General features: G+C 45.6%; 1 protein-coding gene across 1 annotated transcript in view; it reads right to left on the bottom strand.

Moving 5' to 3' along the window:
* Window positions 1–17,090, bottom strand: part of Ttc7 (tetratricopeptide repeat domain 7) — a 486,033-nt gene that overhangs the window by 95,377 nt on the left and 373,566 nt on the right. Inside the window, exon 16 of the mRNA XM_080281945.1 lies at window positions 3,594–3,685. Within this exon, the coding sequence (XP_080138071.1) occupies window positions 3,594–3,685 (92 nt within the window). The remainder of the gene's footprint in view (window positions 1–3,593; window positions 3,686–17,090) is intronic.

Consider the following 17,090-nt stretch of genomic DNA (forward strand, 5'->3'; position numbering starts at 1 on the left):
GTTAGCTAGGTGTGGTGAGGGAGGTGTGTTAGGCAGGTGTGGTGAGGGAGGTGTGTTAGGCAGGTGTGGTGAGGGAGGTGTGTTAGGCAGGTGTGGTGAGGGAGGTGTGTTAGGCAGGTGTGGTGAGGGAAGTGTGTTAGGCAGGTGTGGTGAGGGAAGTGTGTTAGCTAGGTGTGGTGGGGGAGGTGTTAGGCAGGTGTGGTGAGGGATGTGTTAGGCAGGCGTGGTAAGGGAGGTGTGGTGATGGAGGTGTGTTTGGAAGGTGTGTTAGGAAGGTGTGGTGAGGGAGGTGTGTTAGGAAGGTGTGGTGAGGGATGTGTGTTAGGTAGGTGTGATGAGGGAGGTGTGTTAGGCAGGTGTGGTGAGGATGGCGTGTTAGCTAGGTGTGTTAGGCAGGTGTGTTAGCTAGGTGTGGTGAGGAAGGAGTGTTAGGAAGGTGTGGTGAGGGAGGTGTGTCAGGAAGGTGTGGTGAGGGAGGTGTGTTAGGCAGGTGTGGTGAGGATGGTGTGTTAGGTAGGTGTGGTGAGGATGGTGTGTTAGGTAGGTGTGGTGAGGGACGTGTGTTAGGCAGGTGTGGTGAGGGAGGTGTGTAGGGCAGGTGTGGTGAGGGGTGTGTGTAGGGCAGGTGAACTGAAATAGGCCGGTCTGTGGTGAGGCAAGTATGTGCTTAAGCAGGTGTGTAATGAGGCAGGTGTGAAAGACGTGTATGCTAAAGCAGGTGTGTGAGGGAGATGCGTGGTGGGGCAGGTGTGTGAGGTAGGTGTGTGGTGAGGCAGATGTAGGTATGTGAGGCAGGTATGTGAGGCAGAAGTAGGTAAGTGAGGCAGAAGTAGGTATGTGAGGCAGAAGCAGGTATGTGAGGCAGAAGTAGGTATGTGAGGCAGAAGTTGGTATGTGAGGCAGAAGTAGGTATGTGAGGCAGAAGTGGGTATGTGAGGCAGAAGTAGGTATGTGAGGCAGAAGTAGGTATGTGAGGCAGAAGAAGATATGTGAGGCAGAAGTATGTATGTGAGGCAGAAGAAGATATGTGAGGCAGGTATGTGAGGCAGAAGTAGGTACAGTACGTGAGGCAGAAGTAGGTATGTGAGGCAGAAGTAGGTATGTGAGGCAGAAGTAGGTATGTGAGGCAGAAGGAGGTATGTGAGGCAGAAGCAGGTATGTGAGGCAGAAGTAGGTATGTGAGGCAGAAGTAGGTATGTGAGGCAGAAGTAGGTATGTGAGGCAGAAGGAGGTATGTGAGGCAGAAGGAAGTATGTGAGGCAGAAGTAGGTATGTGAGGCAGAAGCAGGTATGTGAGGCAGAAGCAGGTATGTGAGGCAGAAGTAGGTATGTGAGGCAGAAGTAGGTATGTGAGGCAGAAGCAGGTATGTGAGGCAGAAGTAGGTATGTGAGGCAGAAGTAGGTATGTGAGGCAGAAGTAGGTATGTGAGGCAGAAGTAGGTATGTGAGGCAGGAAAAGGTGTATGAGGCAGGTGTGTGAGCCAGGGGGCACCAGCACACTCTCTACCCTTTAACTAGCGCTCTCTCTCTCTCTCTCTCTCTCTCTCTCTCTCTCAAGTTCGTTCCTTCTCTTTGTCCCTCGTTTGTTTTCTGTCTGTCTGTCTGTCACATTCCTTCCTTCTCTCTTTCTGTCCCTCCGTTTCCCTTTCTCTCTCTCTCTCTCTCTCTCTCTCTCTCAATTCTAACTACCTACACGCTTTGTTCCTCATCTTTTGATCATGCTCCAGCTGCTAGTCTCTCTCTCTCTGTGTCCAGGTGTTACGCTTGTGTTGCCCTTCTTTCATATGCTCCTTCTGACATTTGCACTCTCATGTTAATATTCCTTCATCTTGATTCAAGTTCAGTTTACAATTTTTAACTCCCATTCCCTCTCTTTAATTCCTCCTTTTCCTTCTTTCTTCTCACTCCTGTTCCTTCTACTCCTTTTCTTTGTGCCTCTTCTCTTTCAGTCTCTCTTTGCTTTTACTGTTGCCGTGTCTAGATTTTTTCCCCCTTTTTCCACATATTCCACCTGCTGCACCTCTTGTCTGGTATTTTCCTCGTCTTCCTCCTTCCAGTGCTGCTTTTCTTCCTCGTCCCTTCCTCCTCCTCCTCCTCCCCTTCAGCAACATCGCTCTCCTCTCCCCTCAGACTTCTATTGTTTCACTTCCTCCACCTCCTCCTCCTCCTCCTCCTCCTATTGTTCATCCTCGTTCCCTCCTGCACTATTTTTCTTCCTCCTCCTCCTCCGCTTCCTACTACTTCTCATCCTCCCCCTCCTGCACTATTTTTCTTCCTCCTCCTCCTCCGCTTCCTACTACTTCTCATCCTCCCCCTCCTTCCCCTACTACTTCCCCTTCCTCTTCCCTCTCTTCCAACCCACTCGTCTTGTAATCCTCCTCCTCCTCACATTATACAGTACTACTACCCTCACTCCTTTCTTCCTTCAGTGCTTTTCTGCCTCCTCCTCCACCTCCTCTCCCTCTTCCTCTCTTTCTTCAGCTCCTACTTCTTCCACTAAACTGCAGCACTGGAAGGGAACTGAATATAAAAGGTAAGATCTACACCCACCCACCAGGAGCAGGTAAGAGCGAGACACACTTACCCATGGCCCGTCACAGTGAGAGTAGGAGCGATGAACATAACAGTGACACTCCTACGTTCCTGTGACTCACTCTTAGGTGTATAAAATTGTCTCGGGTTAGCTAAAATAAGTACTAGAGTTATCCCGACCGTGAGAGGCTTCATAGTGATAACAGACCCCTTTGAATGACACTTCCCTGACTGAAAAAAAAAAAAAGTGGTAACAGATTTCTTTCCTGACAGCTAAGTAAAATCGTTCTCTGTTACGTGGCATAGAGTACTAGAGTTATCCCGGGCATGAGAGGGTTAGGTGGGGCGGAATACACTATAGCTATACTCCCGGGGCTGGAAAGAGAAGTATGATAAGGGGGGATTGATATATACGCGTAGATGAGATAGATACTGACCAAGGAGACGACAGGGGTAGCAAGGGAAAGATAGGAGGGCACGAGTGACGCATACACACCAAGAGGAAGATAGGAGGAGGAGGAGGAGAACGAGATATGTTTGCCAAGAGGAATATAATAAGTTACGAACGAATATATGTTTATCAAGAGGATATATGTTTATAAGAGGACGATAAGAACGATATCATACTTAGCAAGGGATAAAAAGAGACACATATTTACCAAGAGGAGTACAAGAGTAACGTAAGGGTAGCGTGACTGTTAAGATGAAGGCAAGAGTAGGGTAAGAAGTAAGATCAATGTAAAACCAGGGTATGAGCTAACAGTATGAAAGGAAAGAACAGTGTAGCTTAGCAAGAGGGAAGATAAGAGTATAGCGTTTTGAGAGTATGGTAAGAGGAAGTAAGAGGCATATGTGAGAGTAAAGTATGGCATATGGAAAAGTAAAATAAACGGCATATGCAAAAGTAAATAAAATCTGTCAAAGGGGATATGTAAGAAAGTAGGGGAGCATGTGAGAGTCAGGATATATATAAGAGTATTAGGCGTAAGTAAGAGTAAAGTAAGACTGAGTGAGGAGTATGGTAAGGGTAAGAGGATATGTAAGAGGTGAGGCAGACTTACCAAGAGTGGTGGTCGTTGGGGTCGACTTTAATGGCGTCCCCAAGAGTCTTCTCGGCCAGCCTCTCTCGCCCCAGGTAGTGGTACACCAGGCCCTGCAACACAACACACACTTACTACACTGACACACACACACACACACACACACACACACAAACACTTTTCACACCACTGCCACTTGGTCCACATAAGGTACACTATACGACACAAACATAACAACACTACAAAAACACACCAGCAACACCGCCTCTACCCGTGCATCTCCGTGGGCATGAAAAACACCACAGACCAAAGCAGAACACTCAAACCACGGCGGCTGCATCAGTACAAAGCCTCCACGGATACTTTTCACCAGTAGCATCCTCCTCTTCATTGTCGGGATCCTGAAGACGTTACAACAACAACAAAAAGGCCAAGTGTGTGAGACGGACTGGACAAAGTGAATGAGGAGCACACGGGGTGAAAGTGAGCCAGGGAACGAGACGGGGCGATACAGTGAATGAGACATATCAGAAAGTGTGAATGAATGAAGCCACAGTAAAAACTTCTCTGTTCTTTAGATTTCAGTGACACTTTAAAAGTTGTATTCTTGTTACCTCAAATCGATTTTTTATAAGCCTGTGCAAGACTTTTTCCGACTGGATGTATATTTTGTCCATTCACTCCTTCACTTATACAAGCCCCTCTAAAATGAATAAAATCGTCTGGAGGTAGCAAGAACAATAAATACTAAGTTTGGGGGATTAATGTAAACTCAGGCAACGTCTCACCAACTATATCATATCACTTCATCCTTGCCTGACCCTCAACATTTCCACCAACTAGGGTCCAAAGCGGTGTAGAACTAAGCTGACCTTACCCTGTCACCTTAACCACTAATCCCCAACCCTACCACCATGTCCAAATCTCTCTCTCTCTCTCTCTCTCTCTCTCTCTCTAACACACACACACACACACACACACACACACACACACACACACACACACACACACACACACACACAGGACCCAAAGCAATACACCATCGCATTCCCTTGTGCTGGTGTAAAGGGACTTACTTCAACATAAATGACCCGGTAAATAACGAACACTGAAGGTCGGCTGCACAACCTAATGAGCACTGAAGGTTTAATGGTAAACCTGAGAGTGTGAAACTACAGGAAAACCCTGATCCCGACCCTTATACATGAAAAAAAAAAAAAAAAAACCTATAATGCTACTTATACCCTAACTTGGCCCAGATTTTCCTTTTGTATTATATCATGCAGGTCGGTGGCAGGAAAAGACAATGCTACAGCTCAATATCCTTTCAGTAGCACTTCTTCGTGACTAGGACCATATGCCGGTGTTCATCTGCTTACATCTCAGCAGTCAAGATGGAGCGCCTGTAATTTTAGGCCAAGTTGGAGTATAAAGGGTATAGATGTAACTCCCCTGCATGACATTTCACACAGCCCAAGCAACAACGAGGAAGGTGAGTCAAACAAGCAGTTCTCTCATCAGGGGTTTCTTAAGCAGCTATAAGGCACAGGTGGCTTGTTGACATCTTGCCTAGCTACCTTATATCATAAAAGTCTACGGGATCTACACAACTAATTTAAAGGTAAAATATATAATCGCTTTTCATCAAAAACATAGTTGTCGTTGTCATCATCATAATCATCATACTACTACTACTACAAATTATGATGATACTAACACTAATACTAATAACCATCATCATCACCACTATCATCGTTATCATCACCATCCTCATCACCCCGACTACATTCCCATCTACAGAGGGGGTAATGGGAGGTCCACAGAACAAGAATAATAATGGAATAATGATGATGATAATGATGACGTTGATAATAATAATAATAATAATATCTAATCCAATTCTGTTCCACGAGTATCGTAGGGCTCCGGAGCTAGGCCACTCAGTCTAATCCATGAAGGGGGATGACCAGTCGCTCGTCCTCAAGCGGCATCATGTGAGCAACCAACTCCACACCATCCCTCGAAATTACACCCCCTATGGCACACATCCGGCTGCAGCACCTTGGCCAGTATCCTAGTCGGTTAAGGAAGCTCCCAAACACCTTTTCCTAAGCGATCTATTTTGCTTATCACACCTTGCTGTCTTATTCTGTGAGATATAAATGCTTCTAACATCGTCATACTCTATATAATTAACGTGCAAAATTAATGAAGGTACATACAGGCAGTAAACTTGTTCTGAGACATGGTTTATTAAACGTGACTACAAGTTCTGCACTACACAACTTTTCTGCAATGCTTTCTTGTTGTCTGATGGGGTGTTTTGCTTCTCCCTAAAGCCAAGCGATGATCTCTCCGTAGGCGGCCATGTCCTCAGTTGTCGTGGTGTTATTTGTTATGTAGCTGTTTAACTTCGGATTCCGGAATTTCGGTTCTCCGGAGCCTTCTTCGACAAAGAGAAGATCTTACTCGAGTTGTAGTCCTGGCAGGAATGGTTAGCAGTGGTCGGTAAGGAACCTAATATACCTTGGTGGCGAATCAGAGGTGAGATTTCATTAAGTTGCTGCACTCTGACTGGCTGTTGGGTTCCGGTGACTGCTAACGTCATCAGTTGGGCCTGTGTTGTGGCCTGCTGCAGATCTCATGCTCGGCAAAGCTTATAAATCTTGGACTTGGACATTTATTGAAGGGTTAAGCTCTTTGATATACAGTACAATGCCTCAGGTATAATGAGCCGGCGGTTGTCGCTACAGCTAGTCAGAACTTCAGTGTTTTTTCCAAGGTCCTCCTTGGTGATGTTGGCACAGTGCTTCTTCCGCACGTGGTTCCTAGGGGCTCCTGCATATCTGTGGCTGGTCAGGCGACTGACTAGCTTCATCGTCGCCATGCCTATATAGGCAGAAGGGAGGGCTAGTCATGCCTATATAGGCAGAAGGGAGGGCTAGTCATGCCTATATAGGCGGAAGGGAGGGCTGCGCAGTTCTCTCTTTTCCAGGTGTGTCTATATACAAAATGTGAACACTGAAGGGCGTCCTCGTCATGACGTGGGCTGTTCCGTACAAGTTGTTGGCCAGCTAGTCTTCCTACTTTTGTAGTAAGTAATTAGCTTCACTCTTGCATTGGGATCAGTTGACTTAATATTCCATTTGATGATCTGTGTCATGATTCTATCTTCCTCTTTATATGTGCTGGAAAGTATATGAAGCATAACATCCAACGAAATATTAAGTCAACCGATCCCAGTGCAAGAGTCAAGCTAATCATCTACTGCATGACATTTCCCAGAGTTTGCTACGGAAACTAATATCATGCTTGTACATAAAACAGATATGAAGAGAATCTCTGAACAAACTTGCAAAACAGCACGTTTGACTTACACCTGCCCCGTACCGTAACTGTGAGCGAAGAGGAATGCAACACGCGATTTTTATTTGGATGGTTGCGTGCCATTGGTATAATCAGCGGCCATCGCCTGCTGGTTCGGCAGAGTCTTTTTGCACTTTTATGGCTATAAAATTATCCAGATGTTCATCATCCATGAACATCTTGACACTGACGATGGGAAAAATTTCTCCCTCCGTCCAATACTTTCTTTCCTCTTCGTACAAACTTTTCCCCTTTAAGCCCCTCTGAACACAGACCAAAACTCATCAACGCAACAGGCTCCACTCACTCATACCTACACCCCACCACACCACTCATCCCACCACACCACTCACTCATTCCAACACCCCATCACACCACTCCCTCATACCTACACCCCACCACACCACTCACTCATTCCAACACCCCACCACACCACTCACTCATACATACACTCCACCACACCACTCACTCATTCCAACACCCCACCACACCACTCATACCACACCACTCACTCATACATACACTCCACCACACCACTCACTCATACATACACCCAACTTAAAGGGATGTACTATGATATACTTGGATGTCTCGGGATTGTAAACTGACATGCTCTCTTGCCTCCATCACTGACTGGTATACCTCACGCAATATCACAGTCAACACCAGAGAGAGAGAGAGAGAGAGAGAGAGAGGGGGGGGTACTTCATGTAAAGGTGGAGCTGAATGACGGTAACCAATACAGTTTACAAAGGTCCACTGCCATCCCCTACACCCTCTGCTACTCTAAAGCCTTCTTTCAATACTTCTTCCAATGTCATTTTCGATCCAACGCACCTTACTTTACCTGTGTTATACTCTACTCAGCATTTCTCTACCCTACCACACTAATTCCTTCTGTTCTATCCTGCCTACCCTACCCTACCCTACCCTACCACACCAATGCCCTCTGTTCAATCCTACCTACCTTACCCTAACCTACCATGCCAATGCCTTCTGTTCAATCCTACCAACCCTACCCCACCTTACCATACCAATGCCCTCTGTTCTACCCTACCCTACCCTACCCTACCAATGCCCTCTGTTCTACCCTACCCTACCACACCAATGCCCTCTGTTCTACCCTACCCTACCCTACCCTACCCTACCAATGCCCTCTGTTCTATCCTATCCTACCCTACCACACCAATGCCCTCTGTTCTACCCTACCCTACCCTACCCTACCAATGCCCTCTGTTCTACCCTACCCTACCCTACCCTACCAATGCCCTCTGTTCTACCCTACCCTACCCTACCATACCAATGCCCTCTGTTCTACCCTACCCTACCACACCAATGCCCTCTGTTCTATCCTATCCTACCCTACCACACCAATGCCCTCTGTTCTACCCTACCCTACCCTACCACACCAATGCCCTCTGTTCAATCCTACCAACCCTACCACACCAATGCCCTCTGTTCTACCCTACCCTACCCTACCACACCAATGCCTTCTGATCTATCCTACAAACCCTACCTTACCATACCAATGCCTTCTGTTCTATCCTACCTACCTTACCCTATCCCACCAATGCCCTCTGTTCTACCTGTGTAACCTTTAGCCCTGTACTTGTCTTACACTGATGTATCCTACCGTCCTTACTCTTCACACAGTACACCTGTTCAACACTGCTCTGCCCCACAGTCATCTGCATTAAACTTCTCTGTCTTAAACTTCTCTTGTTCTACACCTCTCTTTACTACACTTCTCTGCCTTACACTTCTGTATTTTAAATTTCGCTTCCTGACACCTCTCTGCCTTACACTTCCCGATCTTACACTTCTCTCCCTGACACTTCTCTGTACCACACTTCTCTATTCTACACTTCAGTGTATAAATGGTTTTCTGCATCACACTGCCATTCCATATTTCTCCCCATATTACACTTGCAATAAAACAGAAGCTTCATCCTTCCCTACAATGACATATTAATGGAGAGTATTTGTGCTTGGCTATTTCCAGACGGTTTTACTGAAGATGAAACTTTAGCAGTGAAGTGGTTGATCAAGGCGATTTCTGAACCCTATACTGTACAGAATGAATTTCCCTGGACAATGAAATGATATATAAGAGGTTGCGTTATATATATATATATATATATATATATATATATATATATATATATATATATATATATATATATATATATATATATATATATATCATAATACCACATCCAGTTACCGGTAACCTCGACACATGACTTTACATCACTGCCCTAGCCTATTCAGTAACGACTCCGCCTCCAGTAATATTTTAAGGGTTAGTGTCTGAAGCTGAAACAGGATACTATACTGTGAATTTGACGGATACGCATCGTAGCATGGGGAAAGACGGGGACTTCTGCCGCTATCACACGGGGACCTGTGGATGTCCAGTATTTGGAGTGGACGTCCAGTTTTATTGCCACAGGAGTGTTATGGACAGCCAGGCGCGTTCCACCACCAGAACCATTCGTGGCCGTCCATGCTCACCGTCGCTGTCCAAAACTCCGTAGTCGCCTTCTCTATAAACCTTATTCTGGTTGTGGCCGAGCAGTGTGCGTCGTCTGCTATAATGAACTTGCAGTTAGATGAAAAAATATGTTGAGAATTGCTATGGTTTTTTACTACTTTACAGCAAACTTTGTATAATCATTTGTTATACAATTCTTATTATGCTGTTATTCATCTGAGAAAGTTTTCAAATATACTGAAATATGGCAACAAGAACAGAATGTCATTTGATGTTTTTGTTTACAAGAGAGGACCCGAGCACGTTGGAAAGGCATGTACTTGTGAACATATCATAACCTGAAAGAAGCATGGAAGGCAACAAGCCTCTTGCAGAAGCTTCTTTTGCCTGCAGGGTGAGGAGAACAAAACCCATTACAAATGTCATTAGCTGGTTCCCTTCCTTTGATGTTGATAAACATGTTGTGCACTTGTGGTCTCATTCTCTGTAGAGTTTACCCTGGCCGTGGCTGTCTGGCGTATGTAGTCTGCTTGGGCGTCAGGACAAGTGACCTTGGCTGTGTCCGGCCGAGTGGCCAGACCTCGATAAAAATGAAAGTGGCTTGGCCGAGTCACACCGTGCGATGGGCAACACAATTTTTGAACTGCCATTCTGTTCTGCCACCGGCACTTGTTCTGCGAATGCGTCCCCGTGTGAGGAAGGAAAACTGACCCAACGCCTTGATGACCCGCGGTTGGCTGACAGGCATTAACCTACGCCTTCTTCCCTCCTCCCTCTGTACCACCCTCCCTTACCTCACTCTCTTCTACTTGTCTTGGTCTATCATTCCATTTTCCACATTTGAAATGAAGTATGTTGAAAGAAATGGTAAATAAAGAATGAATCAGGGTATAGTCTACATCACTGCATAAAGTACATGAAAATAAGCATAATACAATAAAGACGGCAGATAACTTGAATAGCTGTCAGGAAGAGAAAGAATGAAAGTAGTCAGCTGAAAGAAACAGACAACATAAGAATCAGTTAGAGTACAATATGGATGAATGCATAATGTATACTAAGCGATAACCTGAATAACTGGGAATATGAGAAGAAGAAGAAAAAAAAAAGAGTATTAGAGTGAAAAGGGATGAAGCAGGGAACCAACTTATGTGAATGACCAGAAAGAAATAATATATGAAAGCAAAAATGAGAGAGAGAGAGAGAGAGAGAGAGAGAGAGAGAGAGAGAGAGAGAGAGAGAGAGAGCAAGGTGCCTGGTACATAGTGACGGATATCGGGCATTGATCGTGGCCCGAGTTAGGGGTGGGGGGTGGGAGTGGGGGGCAAGGCTGGAGAGGGGGAGAAGAGAGAGGGAGAGGGGAAGTGGGAGCAAGGCAGGGGGAGAGGAATGAGGGTAAGAGGGGAGACGCGGGAGAAAAGTAAGAAGGGAGTGGGGAGAGAAGGAAGGTATGGGGAAAGAGAAGTATGACGGGACGTGAGAAAGGGGGAGGGGGAAGAGAAGACAGAGGAGTATGAGAGGAATGAGGGCGAGGGGCGAGAGGGGAAAGGTGGGGGATTTACAGAAGAGAGGGTGGGGGTGAGGGGTTGACAGAGGAAAGGGAGTAAAGGGTGAAGGCGGAGAGGGAGGGGAAGTGAGAAACATGGGGGAGAGGAGAAGAAGGGTAGGGGAATGAGGGGGAAAGAAAGAGATAAGAGGGAAAAGAATGAAGGAAATGAAGAATGGAGGAGGGAGAAGGAGGGCAGAGAGACAGGGAGCAAGGGGGGGTGACAAGAAAGGGGAGGGAGGGAGGAAGGTGCACATATTCTCCCTCTCTCCCTCTCTCTCTCTCTCTCTCTTCACAGCTATCACATTCCCCTGAAAAAATAAAATACACGAAACAAAATAATTCTCTTCTCATTTTTCCAGGTAAATGTCATGCCCGTGGTCAGGCTGGGTTGGACAGGGAGCTTTTCTGGGGCAGTGAGGTCACGCAGATAAAAAAATGATAAAAAAGGGCCACGCGAAGGTCATGTCAAGACGGGTCACGAGAGAGGAAGATTAGGGTCAGATTGGGGCCATGACTGTAGTGTATGATGATGATGATGATGATGATGATGATGATGATGATGATAATGATAATGATGATAATGATGTTGCACCCTCGACTTAAACTAGGATTGAAACGTCTAATCAAGGATGTGGGTTTTTCTGGTGTGTACAGTATGTACGTGTGTGTAGTTCTGTATGTATGTATGTATGTGTATATGTAATGTAAGTATGTATGCAGTAATGTATGAATGTAAGTAGTCTGTATCCATGAATGTACGTTGTGTACGTATGTATGTATGTAGTTACGTATGTATTATCTCTTCTAAACAGTTACTGGGTACCTATCTGTTTATCCTTTCACCTGTCTGTCTACCCACACATAAACTCTGGAACTGTCTTCATCAGTCTGTCTTTCCCTTTGCCTATGATCTCCGGGACACAGTACCCAGGCAGCTCTCGAAACACACCTGGATTCGGGTTGCCTTTTGCTTGCCTTTCAACAGAAGGTACAACTAATGCAGCCTTCCACACTTGGGACCTTTCTCTTTTACTAGAAAAAAAAAAGAAAAAAAAGAAAAAAGCGATTAAGATGGAACTTTTGTGGAAATTTACATAAAGGGGTAAGAAAATTTTACCTAAAAAGCCCGTAGGGTAGGCTGCTGCAAAAGCTGCCTTTCCCAAAGAGAGTTGAACACAAACGAGAACCAAAATCAGAATCCGTCCATATCGAGACAACTGGATACTGAAGATCAAGGCAGAGAAAGACAAACTGAGGCAGACAGTTCCACAGCTGACCAGTGGTGGATGTGAAAACTGCCAATATCGGGAAATTTTTGCATTCCAGTTGGAACACCCTTAATGTAACCCATACAGACCGTCAGAAAGGCTATGTGAAGAATGGTTCTTCAGAATCTTCCAGTTCAGTGTAGACTCAAAAAGTATAAAAGTTAAGGAAACTGGACGATATTCTGAGCTACGACCGGTCAACCTTCTTCAGGACAGGGTGAATGACAGCAAACTTCCAGCAAAATGGTTGTAGATGACAATCAAAGATGGAAGTCTGCCAGGGTAAAGAATCTAAACTAAAGCACAGTTCTTGAGAACAATATCAGGGATTCCTCTGAGGCCAGAGAGGACTCTAAGCATGAAAAGGGCGGCCGGGAAGAGAAGAAGGAACAGCAGTGGAAATGTCCAGGGAGGAGTAAGAGACAAAAGTATGAGCAAAGAGCTTACATTTATTAGGAGGTAACAGCAACTGAGGCATCTGAGTAGGAAAGAGGAAACAGTAATATCAGTAGATGTTTTTGTTGAAATGCCAGAAGAAACAGAATAACTGTGTATTGAACAACAGATTGCACCTGCAGTGGATGAAACTGTTTTTCCAGTCAGAACCAACTGAGCATGGTTACCTGCAGGCACATGGAGTGGTCATGGTTCACGGGTGTTCAGTACTGGTGCCAGTACCTTTTGAATGCCATCTCCTTGTTTGTGGACCGCATTCGAACGTATGTGGTTAAACAAAGGCTTATTTGGCATTAGTCGGAGAGAAGCCTTCCATATCCGAGAGACTAACCTCTGTAATATACAGAGTGAAATCAGCGGGCTCCAGGCCGTACAAGCAATATTCCAGCAAAAATCCGTCAACTAACCATACGTCTGCTTGTGCATCAACATGAAGGGCAGGGCTAGGATTCACAAAAATAATACGATCAATTTTCACTCGTGGGGAAAAAAAAATCGTGTATGTGGGGAGGGCAAGGAAGAGGTAATGAAGACTGTAAGTATCTTGTTACTCTGGCAAAAGAAATATTGGTATCCATGTAAAATTCATTAGTTTGTAGAGTCTTCGTGTGCTTTGTTCTTCAAGGGGGGGGGGGAAAGGCCTTAATTTCGAGAGGTAAATTATCAAAGCTTTACAGTATAGACTCTTCTCATGCTTTATGTCCATCCTCCCAAACAAATCGTAGCATCGTGAGGAAAACTGACGTAAATCTACTACTGCCTCTTGGTACATGAAAGAAGTGATGAGGAGGGTCAGGTAAGATAGGGTGAAGTGGCAGTTTGATCATACACTAGCCATCCAAGTCAGGTCATCAAGTAAGGTCAGGTCAGACGGGTGAAGGCATGCGATGTCAGTGATTCGAGTATCCGTATGGGGTCATGAGACACACACACACACACACACACACACACACACACACACACACACACACACACACACACATGGTTTGGAAAGAGTGAGAAGCAGGAGTGCAGATGTGGGAAGGACATGTGGTGGAGGGAAGGACGTGTGGTGGAGGGAAGGGTGTGTGGTGGAGGGAAGGGTGTGTGGTGGAGGGAAGGGTGTGTGGGGGAGGAAAGGGTGTGTGGAGGGGTAGGGGAGGGAGGGGTGTGTGGAGGGGTGAGGGAGGGAAGGATGTGTGGAGGGGTGAGGGAGGGAGGGGTGAGGGAGGGAAGGATGTGTGGAGGGGTGGGGGAGGGAGGGGTGAGGGAGGGAAGGATGTGTGGAGGGGTGGGTGAGGGAGGGAAGGATGTGTGGAGGGGTGGGTGAGGGAGGGGTGAGGGAGGGAAGGATGTGTGGAGGGGTGGGGGAGGGAGGGGGGAGGGAGGAAAGGATGTGTGGAGGGGTGAGGGAGGGAAGGATGTGTGGAGGGGTGGGGGAGGGAGGGGTGAGGGAGGGAAGGAAAACGATGGTGGTCTGGGGTCAGGCAAAGGTCACGGGGGGGGAGGGGGAGCTCAAAAATAGTATCTTAAACCACCTCCTCCACCACCATACAAATGCTGGAGTGGAGGAGGAGGAGGAGGAGGACGAGTAGTAGTAGTAGTAGTAGTTTAGAGCTGTCAAGAAATACCTGAGTGTACAAACAACAATCTTCATCATCATCCTTGTCATCATCACCACCATCATTAACGTTATTATCAACATCATCATCATTACCATCAGCAACATTATCACCATCACGCTACACTAATTTTCTGGGTTACAAGAGGGGCAAAGGGGAGTACACGAGAGTTACGGGACAATATGGATGTGTATATACTGCAGAATGGAGTGTCATGGAGAGACGGGTCGTTCATGAGTACAGACAGAGATTCCTGGAGGTTCTTCCGTCGACGTCACTCAACATTCAGGCAACATAAACAGACAGCGATTGACAGACAGGTAGACACATAGGCAGAAAGACAGACAGATAGAAAAAAATATGTAAAGAAAGAACTGGGTAGATCTAGAAACAATATGTCTGTAAGATCCCGCAAAGAAATGGTTCATACAAAGAGTCATTATTCCTGCCACTGAAATTCTTGCTTCCATACTCATCACTTTCCTCCCAGACTATGGTATGTATCGACCTGAAAACTGATATACATATACTTTATCATGTCCTCTATCACTCGGTAACACAAGAAAACAAAATATAGGAAACTTAAATCTCTCTCTCTCTCTCTCTCTCATGAGGTGCACTTTGGATTACTAGTCTGCAGCAGTTTTGGGGTTAATATTGTCTTAGAAGTTGTATTTGTCTTTTATACCCCGTTATGACGATCATTTTTTTTCCCTAAAGGTTACTGTTGCTCCTTACACACGACTATATAAAGCTTAGAGGAGACTTTTCGAACAGGAGGAGTTTGACATAGCCTTCACAAGTGCTCACGGGCCCTTTGGGCCCTCTCACACTTGCTCCTGCGGAGGGCTCTCGCGCTGCGTGCTTGCTTTCTTGTGCTTCGCACTCGTTTCCTCATTCAACTCACTCATTTCCTCGAGCTTCACGCGCACGGTGCGATCATTTCAGGTATTTCAAGCTGTTCTAGTCTAACGTTGTAACTATCGGCCGCCACGGCGACATCAAAGGGCCCATGATGATCCGTTTATGTGCTGTTCTAGTCTAACGTTGTCACTCGGATTTTTTGCAGCTAACCAATTGATCGTGTTATTTGTAGCTTCGGGAATGGAACCCAAGTTGTCCACACGCAAGTCCGAGATATTAACCACTCAGCCACCGCAACCGACCGGGCGCCGGAAGCAGCATTTTTTGGTCAAACTTTGATCGCTCATTTAATACAGTCAAAGTTTTTCAATCGTGATGGAACCAAGTTTTTTCACATCAGCGAATTTTTTGCGATTTTTGTGCCAAATTTAGTGCAATTTGAATGAGTAGTTTTGGCTGCCCAAAATACACACACACAGACACACACACGGCTACTGCTATAGTATAATAGATTACCCCTCTTCCGTACCACAGACCTATTTAAAGTTGGGTAAAATATTTTGGAGGTGGCAAGAATATAATACAAAAACGGCATTTGGGGGTTAATAACGATAATGGCATGAGTAACATGCCAGATGATACTAACGTGCAAGAGGTAAAGTAAACTGCTGAGGAAGAGGTGTTTGGAAAAGTCCTAAGCCAACATGAATACGACCAGGAGAGTTAGGGCTTGGTGGGGGTGAGAGAATACCCTGTGGCAGCCTGATTGTTGTGCACTGCAGGGAAGGTGGACGGACCGTGTGTCACCCCCTGCAAGGAAGTGTGTCAACTCTTTTTACTTCTCACTTTCTTCTGCTACCTAACATTCCTAAACTGAGAGGCTTGGTAGGTTTCTCTGTTTAATAGCTCACCTCTTCTTTTCACTTTCCTCTATTGGTTTGGTATGTGTCTCGGCTTAATTGTTCATCTCTTCTTTTCACCTTCCTCTATTGGCTTGGCATGTTTCTGTGTGCATAGATATGATGCGGCAGGGAGGACAGAGAAGCACATGTCCTAGGTGTTAAGGAAATGCAGTGGAACAATAGGCAAAGCTTTGTCACTCACAGTACAGCTTAAATAAATGAGTAATAGGAATACAGTTGGTAAAAGGACAGACCTCTGAGAAACAACACTGTTGACAGTTGTAGCAGAAGACGAAACTACAGCCACTGAGGTCAAGATGGTCATAAAACACACCATCACTGCCACATCCAGTATAACAGCAACCACGGCAACATCGCCTCCACCACCAACACTATTTACAACCATTACAAACACACCAGTTAGAACCACATAAACTCTCTATCTGGTAATGTCTGCAAACCTTAAAACCATCTCACCTCTTCAAAACAGCCAAAGCCACCTACACAGCTACAATCATCACCCCTTTACCAAAACACATCACAATCTCTTCCCTCGTCTACTGTCACCAAACGAACACACCAACAACAACCGTACCAACATTTACACTGGTCACTTTTACTTGTACTCCAACCACTACACCTAACACCAGTCACATTCATTTCCTATTACAACCATATCACACCCACAATTCAACACATCAACACAGACAATTTTAGAGAGCCGTGAATTGTACAAATGGACTAAATACCCACACACAGATTCTGAGTTCAATGTGTGGGTATTATTTCTTTGCCAAGCTATCACTAACTCAATTCCATACGTGATTTTCGTAGAACCTCACCTTATTTTTTCAAGAGTTTAGTAGGAATTTTACTATGTCCTCACCTTCCCCCTCTTCTTACCCAATACCTTCCCCCTTCCTCCCTTTCCTCAACCCCTCAGGACCCTGTCACAACCTTGGAACAATTTGCATGTCAAGTGAAAGAGTCTGGGGGAAGGGAAAAGGGAAGGAAGGGA

This window comes from Coenobita brevimanus, chromosome 91, assembly GCF_032717465.1.
Source record: "Coenobita brevimanus isolate Jiangsu-jjx chromosome 91, ASM3271746v2, whole genome shotgun sequence".
NCBI classification, from domain to species: Eukaryota; Metazoa; Arthropoda; class Malacostraca; order Decapoda; family Coenobitidae; genus Coenobita; species Coenobita brevimanus.